The sequence below is a fragment of the Ahaetulla prasina genome, chromosome 10 (genome assembly GCF_028640845.1).
Source record: "Ahaetulla prasina isolate Xishuangbanna chromosome 10, ASM2864084v1, whole genome shotgun sequence".
Classification (NCBI taxonomy): Eukaryota; Metazoa; Chordata; class Lepidosauria; order Squamata; family Colubridae; genus Ahaetulla; species Ahaetulla prasina.
In genome coordinates this window covers 32,245,829-32,255,429 of record NC_080548.1, presented here as the reverse complement: position 1 = coordinate 32,255,429, position 9,601 = coordinate 32,245,829, and the positions used below count along the sequence as shown (strand labels likewise).

Sequence of the window (9,601 nt, the reverse complement as noted above, 5' to 3'; positions counted from 1 at the left end):
TGCAGATAGGTAAGTTTTCCACACCCCCGAGCCCCAACTGGCTTTAAGGTCAGATTCTTCACCCTTGGTCCATCTTTTGGCTCTTTTCCAGAGATCCTTCATTTGTGCTTAAGGATGAATACAAACTATTTTCTTTTGCTGTGTTCTAGCCCAATGACTCATCCCTGCTACTAACTTTATGGTTTCTATGGCTGGCAAATGTTTTGGCAACTCTGTTTATTTTAAAATGAAAATGTATTGTGTGAACTGACAGCTGAAAAAGAGTTCTGTCCTTGAGTTCAACGTGGGTCTTGGTGACAACTTGGACACGTCTTTTCTGCGCCACACAGGGAAGGAAGATTTGCTATGGCCTTTTTCTGGACTGTTTTCTCCATTTTCCCAGTTCAGTTTTCGGCTCTTCTGATGGTCTTTTGTCCAGGTTCTAATCAGGCTTGGCCCATTTAGGTTTTGACACCAGAAAAGGTCAACCAGCTTCTTCTGTGCCTTCATACATTCTTAAAAGCGAATGAGAAAAGTTGTACAGGTAGTCCTCAACTTATAACAGTTCATTTAGTGACTGTTCAAAGTACCAACAGCTTTGGGAAAAAGTGAATTAGAATAGAATAGAATAGAATAGAATAGAATTTTATTGGCCAAGTGTGATTGGACACACAAGGAATTTGTCTTGGTGCAGATGCTCTCAGTGTACATAAAAGAAAAGATATTAGGACCATTTTTCACTTTTATGACTGTTGCAGCATCCCTATGGTCACATGATCAAAATTCAGGCGCTTGGCAACTGGTTCATATTTATAACGGTCGCGTCCCGCGGTCACGTGATCCCCTTTTGCTACTTTCTGACAAGCCAAGTTAATGGGAAAGCCAGATTCACTTAACAACCATGTTACTAACTTAACAACTGCAGTGATCCACTTAACAACTGTGGCCAGAAAGGTTGTGAAACAGGGCAAAATTCATTTAACAACTGTCTCACTTAGCAACAGAAATGTTGGACTCAATTGCGGTCGTAAGTCGAGGACTGCCTGTACTATAAGACAGGCAACAAAAGAAGCAAGCGTCAGCTCTTCCGAATTGAAATTCTTAGGAAAACCACTTAGGAAGAAGGCTGCAAAAACTCAGCACTGGAGACCTTTTACGTAAAGGTTAGGGTGCACCGCCTTGCCACAGCCCGTCTGAAAAGGTTCGGTAATGTTTGAATGTCGGATGTTGCTTTGGGAGTCAAGTTTATGGGGCCGGGATAGCTCAGGCAGTAGAGAAGCCTGTTATTAGAACACAGAGCCTGCAATTACTGCAGGCTCGAGTCCCACCAGGCCCAAGGTTGACTCAGCCTTCCACCCTTTATAATGTAGGTAAAATGAGGACCCAGATTGTTGGGGGGGCAATAAGTTGACTTTGTAAAAAAATATACAAATAGAATGAGACTATTGCCTTATACATTGTAAGCCGCCCTGAGTCTTCGGAGAAGGGCGGGGTATAAATGTAAACAAAAAAAAAAAGTTTAGGAGAACTGGTTTTTCACCTCTGTTTTGGACAAGGCGCTTAGATTTTGAAAAGGAGCTAGCTAGACAAATAGGCCCAACACACCTCAGCTCTCCCAATTGCATTAATGGAAATAAAGTCTTTTTGTGCCATCAGTTTTCTATGTTTCTATAAATGGGATATGAAGTATCCAGGCACCCGAGCAAAAAAACAGATTCCCGAAAGAGAGAATTACAGACCTGAGAGCAATAGCAGAGGTTCAAGCCAATTTGGTCTTAATGATTAAGCTAGAAAGCAGACCATGAATTCTAGTCTGCCTTAGCTAAGAAAGCCGGCTGGGTGACTTTGGGCCAATGACCAGGAGACTGGGAATTCTAGTCCCACTTTGAGCAGGAAAACCAGTTTGGGACTTTGGACCAACTGCCAGGTGAGTGGGAATTCTAGTCCCACCTTAAGGGATTAAAGCCACCTGTGTGCCTTTTCAGCCAGTCATTCTCCCTCAGCCAAACCCAGCAGACAGGGTTGTTGTGGGGAAATAGGAAAAGGAAGGTGCCTAGGTAGTCCTCTACCTACAACAGCTCATTTAGTGACCAAAGTTGAAGAAGTGACTGGTGATAAGTTTTTGACACTTACGACCATTGCAGCATCCCTGTAGTCACATCAAAATGTGAGCCCTTGCAACTGGCTCCTATTTATGACGATTGCAGTGTCCCATGTAATCCCCTTTTGCGACCTTCTGACAGTCAACAGGAAGCCAGATAGCATAACAATAGCCAACTTGTGTACCGCTTCACAGTGCTTTCCAGCCCTCTCTAAGCAGTTTACGGAGTCACCACATTGCCCCCAGCAATCTGGATCCTCCTTTTACCAACCTCAGAAAGACGGAAAGCTAAGTCAATCTGGAGCCACTGAGAATCGAACCCCTGGCAGTCGGCAGAGTTAGCCTGCAATACTGCATTCTAACCCCTTGTCGTGTCCCACTCCTCCGCTGACGGCCAGGTCAGGGAAATCCGAATCAGGCTTGCCTCTGCAGCTCTGCCCAAAGTCCTAGCAAAGTCCTCAGAGCAGGCAGGAGACCAGTAAGTGACTTCAGCAAGATAAGTTCGACTTTTGCCTGACTCAGAGACTGCCAGAAAGTAGATCCTTTATATAGGCCATGGGGTGTGGCTCCATGACTCAGCACTCATTAAGGCCTGCCCCTCCCTTCCTTCTGTTGCCTCTGCCTATCCAATCTTCTGATGCGAGGGTCACTCCAATCCGCTGTTGGTAATAAACCCTCCTCAGGCTCACATGCTGTGGAGGAGGGGGAGGGGTCTAGCTGCTCTGTTTGCCTGGGCATGGAGCCAGGGCTGGGGCCGGGGGATGCTCCCTCCTCTGCAGCCTGCTTGGGCATGGAGCCAGGGCTGGGACCGGGAGGTGCTCCTTCTTCTGCAGTTTGTCTGGGCATGGAGCCAGGGCTGGGGCCGGGAGGCATACATTCCTCCGTGTTCGGGAGCAGATAAGAAGGCCCCGGCTGCTCTGAGGGCGGGCAAGACACAACACCCCTGCATCACCACGGCTCCTGCATTTAAGCGTGGTACTAACTTAATAACTGCAGTGAATCACTTAACAACTGTGGCAAGAAAGGTCATAAAACGGGACAAAGTCCACTGAATTGTCTCACTTAGGAATGGAAATTTTGCGTTCCATTGTGGTTGTAAGTTGAGGACTACCTGTATTAGGAACGCCTGGGGCCTTGAGTTGTTTGTAAAAATAACAGAGACAAATTGATCAATAAGCTTAAAGGGATTCGCGATAGAAACCTCAAATCGTTCTTCAGTTGCTGTGTTGATCCCTCCGTGGTAGATCAGGGAACTAGCAATGACAGCTTTGGCCTCCTTGTCTTTTCTCAAAGCGGGGGGGCAGCAGGTGGGGAGGGGGGGAAGGCCCCTCTTTCCCAAGCCAGCGTCTCCCCTGACATCATCCAGGAGTGGAAATGCAAAGCTGGACCTGAAGCAAAGAAAGAATCGAAGGGGAGAGAAGTCACAAGGCCAGGCTCTCCGTCCAGGATGGTTGGGGTGCATCGAAGACTGACCCAAAAGGGCCATTTTGATGACCAGGCAGGGACGCCAGCTGCCCCCTTCGTTAGTCCGGCGTCCCAGGGAAGTTGCCAGACCTGGAATTTTGAGGCCCTGAGTTCGAATCCTCCTTCAGGCACGAAAAGTAGCCGGCTGACTTTGAGCTGGTGCTTTTCTTTCAGCCCAAGCCCACCTCGCAGGGTTGTGGTTGTTGGGGAAAATTGGCAGAGGCAGCTTCCTATACTCCACCTTATGCAATAAATGTGCAATACGTAAATCATCGAACTCGCCATTAGCCACGGGGGGGGGGGCGCTAAATTGACCAGGGAGGGGCAAAGTTGCTTGAGGTTTTGGTTCTTAGCCCCAAAGTGGTGAAACCAGGCCTGGGGAGGCCCAGGTTGCCAGCCCCACTCAGTGGGTCTCTCATAAGACCCTGGCCTACAACGCAGGATTGTTGTAGCAAATCAGTTCAGCCAAATTCAGTCAGTTTTAGGATGGGACCAAATGAAATAAAAAAAGCAAGCTATTTTCCATTCGGCCTCTTTCAGGGACGACCCTCTTGCTTTCCCGCGTGGACGCTTCGCGCTCCCCACACTTCGCCTCGCCTCAGCAAGACTCCCACAGAAACTGGTCCCTCCGGCGCATGCGTCGTGGGGGGAAAAAAAGCCCACGCGTATGGTTTTTATTTTGAGACGCTGGGCTCGCCGTCGCAGTTGCTGCAGCGACCGCCAGGGCGCTCCAACCCCTCCTGCTTCCTATTGCCTTGACGCATGCGCGCCCTCTGTTTAGCCCGGAAGCGGAAAGTGTTCCTTTCTCACCGCGCCGGAGTCGTTTCTCAAGCGAGCGGCGGATTCATCGCAGCGGCATCATGTGAGGAAGGCGGGAGGGGGATTAGGGGGCGCTGGACGGAGGTGGGGGGGGATAAGGAATTGTCTATGTGTGTGTATGTGTGTGCGTGCGGTTTTGTGTGTCTAAAATACGTATAGAGGCTTTTTCTGGGCCTTACCGTAAATCTCGGAATAGGCGCCCCTCTTGAAAGGAAGCTCCCTCTCGGCTCTTCTGGACTAGCCGCCGGGGGGGGGGAGGTGGGAGGGCAGGGAAGGAGCCCCTCCTCTCGCTTTATGGTCTGCGTTCTCCTCTCCTCCCTCCCCAATGATATACAATGATTTTGTATCTTTGTAGTTGGAAACTAGAGAGCAGGGACTCTAAGTCAGGGGTCTCCAACCTTGGCAACTTTAAGACTTGTGGACTTCAACGCCCAGAGTTCCTCAGCCAGCAAATCTCGCTGCGGAATTCTGGGAGTTGAAGTCCACAAGTCTTAAAGTTGCCAAGGTTGGAGATCCCTGCTCTAAGTAGGTGAATAGTAATAACTTCCTATTGTATCCTGAATACAATATATATGGAATATAGTGCTACTAAAAGAGCTTATTTTCATCCAATTAAAGGCTTAGGGCATAACCCCAGAATCTAATCATATGTATTTTCCTTTCCTTCCCACCCCCCACTTTTTTTTGTTTTTTTGTTTTAAGGAGCCTCTTAAACAAGCCCAAAAGTGAGATGACCCCCGAAGAGCTGCAAAAGCGGGAGGAGGAGGAATTCAACACAGGGCCTCTGTCGGTGCTCACACAATCCGTTAAAAATAACACCCAGGTGCTCATCAATTGTCGCAATAACAAGAAGCTTCTGGGACGTGTCAAGGCCTTTGATAGGTAGGCTCTCACCTGGGCGTGTCTCTATAATCCGTCAGAGGATTCTCTGTGGGTTCAGTTTATATTTTTAGTGAAGCAATTCTATAGTGTTCTCGTTCGTTTAAGGCAGGTGTCAGGCCAGAGGAGGAGCTGCTGTGGAACAGAGATGACCGCTGCTCTTTAAAAATTACGATTTAAAATTCAATCGAGTTGATTTAAATCAAGCCTTTTTACTAGCGATTTAAATCTTGATTCAAATCCACTCTGGTAGTTGCCGGTGGGTGGTATAAACACATTGCGCAGCAGATTCAAAGTTCCTTTCCAGATCAGAATGTTTTTCAGCCTTGAATTCTGTGGGGATCTATCTCTCTCAGAACTTCCTCCAGGGTTGTAGCAGATTTGCCAGAAGCCGCTCAGGGAATCCCGTCTCCGCGTAACGCCAGGCACTTTCTTCCACCAGGCACTGCAACATGGTGTTAGAGAACGTCAAGGAGATGTGGACCGAGGTGCCCAAGAGTGGGAAAGGCAAGAAGAAGTCCAAGCCAGTCAACAAAGACCGTTACATCTCGAAGATGTTCCTGCGGGGAGATTCGGTCATTGTAGTGCTGAGGAATCCCCTTATTGCTGGCAAGTAAACAGGCCGAGGTGGCTCATGAGCCTGGCAATGCCAAGATGCCACGTTTAGGATTCTTCTCAAAAGACTGGAATGTGTTGCCTTTAGTTTTAAGGCAGGGATATCTTATAGTCAACTGTCCTTCCGGTGTTTCTTGTGTCACAAGTGTGCAGCTCCGTGACGTGCTGATGGAAGAAATTCCCTCGTCACCTCAGTATGTTCCTCTTTTTTTATATAATAAACATTTTGTTGAATTCGTTGGATTGCCCTTTTTCTTTGCTGGTGCAAGTGCTTCTGTCCAATATTTCATGATGTTGGAGAGTTGTATTTATGAATAACTGACTTTCTCCAGTCTGGTGCTGTTCGATGGTTAGCTGTTAAATAAAACTTGTTTGCACTTTGAGACAGTACAATTTTATCACATTTCTGACAGGGCAAGTCTTTTGGCTTTCTTTCCACCTGGTTAGGTAGTATACCTTAAAGATTCTTGGATGAAACCAAATGGAGAGTATTTTTGCAACCAGATGTCTCTTGCTGAGTGGAACAGAGTTTTCTGTCCAGAGGTTTGAGACTGGTCATGGATTCCTACGTGTGTTTTGCTTCAAAGAAAATAAGTATTTTTAATGCCCTCTTCTTGCCTCCTTAAAAGGCATGATTTTTTAAAAATACCTGTGGTAAGGAAAGGATATTTGGGGTTCTGTTCTCTAATTCCAGCGTTTTCCATTAAATACCATCACACCCCTAATCACACCCCAACATCAACAGAAAAAACCCCTGTCCTAATCCTGACCCCAGATCTCTAGCTTTAAGGGCTGAAAGTGGTGAGGCAAGAAATAATCTAAAACGGAATAATTAGTTAAATACCAAGCAGATTTGTCTAATTGTGGTGGGGGGAGGGGAATGGTAAAAATCAATTCACTCAAAAGGCCAAGGATGTTAAACCCTGGGCTCACGCACACATAGTTTGATTGCTATGTGCCTTCTGCAATACAGACATTTAATACGTGACTTCTTGTTTGCAATAAAGCAACTGATCTCAGTTTTTGGTTCTGTAAGCAAGTACGTAATTTACAGGCTTGAGTGTCTGGAGAACAAAGGTTTATTATGTCTGGTATGATGTCTGATACGACAGTATCATAAATTTAACACAAATGATAACTTGTTAACATAGTCTCAAAAGTCAATTGGAGTTTGGGTGGCATTAAAAAATAAAACTAATATACAGTAAATCTTAAATCCTTTATGGTTTTAAAAAGATTTAAGATTTGACGTGTTGTAGAATTCAATATCTGTAGCCAAAGTGAATGTTAAAGCTTTTCTTCAGTATGAATTTGTATGCAAGAGAAAAACGTGATTTATACTTTAATTCCTTGAGGTCCTGCAATTGTCTGGGTTTTTTTCCTACTTCCTTTTCCACGGTGGGTTGCCTATTCTGCCATAAGCACCTTCTCCACCCAACAGGAAAAGGTTAGCATGAGCTCACTCCTTAGGCCCAGGGGTCATTCTTTTAGTCCACCCAAGAGAATCGGTGCAATGTTCATTCTCCCCAGCCTCTGAAAGCGTCTTCGTATTGCTTTGATATCGGATCTTTTTACCACTTTGTGCATCCTTTGGTTATGTCTTTTGGAACATCGCCATTGCATTAAAAACACACCTATATAAAATATCAATTATCTCCCAAGGAACACAGCTGGATACATCAAGCATAATCCTATGGTCCCATGGGGAGAAATTCTGTATGGGGACAAATGGCTTTTTCAGAAGGGTCTTAGCAGGACTGTGGTTGAGGTGCCCTACAATCTTTTCATCACACGTGGGGGAACAAAGATAGAGCTATGGAAAAGTACTTCTACCCTGCATTTCTGGAAGTGACACAAATTGTTGTCTTTACTTTGCACAATGATGAGATCAGTAGCAGGGTTTGCCATGTACTCACAGTGGTAGAACAGGGGTGTCCAACCTTGGCAACTTTTAAGACTTGTGGACTTCAGCTCCCAGAATTCTGGGAGTTGAAGTCCATCAGTCTTAAAAGTGACCAGGATTGGACACCCCCATCTTAGAACATGTCCTTACTCAGCACCTGCTCAGTAAATGCAACTCATCAATAGCTATGCGATCCAGAAAGCAAATTTTTAGTTTTCCAAGAAGTCTATACTTAGTTCTAGGGAAGTGGATCCAGTGCAGCATTCTTGGTACAATTTTTAAAAATAATTAGGCAGTGAGCTGTCAGTTGGTCAGTGACTGATGCTCAGAGTTTCCCATCCTGCCCCCTCTTGTGGAGAAAAGATAAATGGCTCTGATGTTTTCTTTCCAATTTGAAGAATGGTTTGATAGTTCCACTCAAACGCCGAGTTTTAAGTTCACTTGCCTGGCAGGAAAGTGTTATGAAGTGGCGGCATTTCTAAAATGTTGGTGGGCATCGTCCCAGATGCGGAAAGTGGGCTGGAGCCGCAGATGCAGAGGAGGGTGCTTCCGAGGGCGTCTCGGAAGGATCGCACGCGGAATACGTAAACCACCGGGTTAATGGCAGAGTTGGCGTGGGAGAGGATTATGGTGGCCAGGGTCAGCTGACTGGGGATGCAACAGGTGGGGCAGAGGAGCATGACGGTGTTGAGAACGTGAAGCGGCAGCCAGCACAGAATGAAGAAGAAGAGGATGATGAAGAGCGAAGTGGCTGTCCGCATCTCCTTGCGGGCGATGATCTGGCGTCTCCTCTGAGCGCTGATGTTGACCTCCCCTTCGGCTACTTTGCGGATCTGACGCCTGATCTCCAAGAAGATGCGCCCGTACAGCATCAACATGACCACCAAGGGGGCCAACATGCACATCATGAAATTGAAGTAGACCATGTAGGCGTTGGTGATGATGCTGTTGAAGAGGCACTCCCTGTTGGGGGGCAGCGGGTCGTGCCAGCCCATCAGAGGGACCAGGCTGGTCAGGATGGACAGCAGCCAACAAGCCGCAATCACCAGCAGGGAATTTCGAGGGCTCAGCAGACTCTGGTACTGGAAAGGCTTCAGGATGGAGATGTATCTCTCCACAGAGATGGCCAGCAGCCCAAAGATGGAGGCTTGGGTAAACATCAGGAGCAAACAAAGCATCAGGAGACACAGCTGGGGCCGGGACTGGGGCAGCCCTACATCAGTGAACTGGGCACAGGGAATGACCACCGCCCCGACCAAGAAGTCTGCCACAGCCAGCGAGAGCAGGAAGTAGTTGGTGACGGTGGAACGCAACTTCCTGTTCCGCAAGATGACCGTACAGATGAACAGGTTGCCCGTGATGGACAGCAGAGCAGTCAGGCTGTCGCTCAGCAGATAGGGGATGTGCACAACAGACGGGGAGGTCGTGTTAGCGGTTAGAGGGCACTGATGCGGATCAACGGAGGATGAATTCTCCACGCTATCCATTATAGGAGTGGGGCCATTCGGATTCTGTTAAGGAGAGTCTTCCCTTCCGGTTTCTGAAACTCTGAAGACCGTTGTCCCATCACCTTCCATGCCTGAGGAAAGGAAGGCTCGGTGAAATGGGGTTGGGGGAAGAGGAGAATACGTCGCTGAGAATTCCGTCGGGTTCCTCCGTCATACTTGCTTGTATTACCCAAGTCTGTGAATCAGAAACATTTAAATCGTCCACATGTATAGGAAGGAAACAAAGGGGTCCTTGGTGTATTTTGGGGTCCTTAGTGCACTCTGAGCTTGGTGGTTTCCTTGTAGACATTTCATGACCCAGCTAGCTAACATCATCAGTGCATTAAGGGGATG

General features: G+C 47.2%; 2 protein-coding genes across 2 annotated transcripts; one reads left to right on the top strand and one right to left on the bottom strand.

Annotated features, from left to right (window-relative positions):
• The first annotated feature begins 4,280 nt into the window (after positions 1 to 4,280).
• SNRPD2 (small nuclear ribonucleoprotein D2 polypeptide) lies at positions 4,281 to 6,095 on the top strand. Its single transcript, XM_058195672.1, has 3 exons — positions 4,281 to 4,406; positions 5,066 to 5,245; positions 5,685 to 6,095. Coding segments are annotated over exons 1-3 (357 nt in total). The 5' UTR covers positions 4,281 to 4,404; the 3' UTR covers positions 5,860 to 6,095.
• Positions 6,096 to 8,197: 2,102 nt separating this feature from the next.
• LOC131204864 (adenosine receptor A1-like) lies at positions 8,198 to 9,247 on the bottom strand. The gene has a single exon (XM_058196488.1). It carries the CDS (start codon positions 9,245 to 9,247, stop codon positions 8,198 to 8,200), a length of 1,050 nt encoding a protein of 349 aa, XP_058052471.1.
• Positions 9,248 to 9,601: the final 354 nt, after the last annotated feature.

What these genes read in the sequence shown, in the direction of transcription:
- LOC131204864 (XM_058196488.1), bottom strand. Translation starts at nt 9,247, where the DNA reads ATGGATAGCGTGGAGAATTCATCCTCCGTTGATCCGCATCAGTGCCCT.
- SNRPD2 (XM_058195672.1), top strand. An exon ending in CGTGTCAAGGCCTTTGATAG is followed by an intron (nt 5,246 to 5,684) that starts GTAGGCTCTCAC and finishes TTCTTCCACCAG; the next exon opens with GCACTGCAACATGGTGTTAG.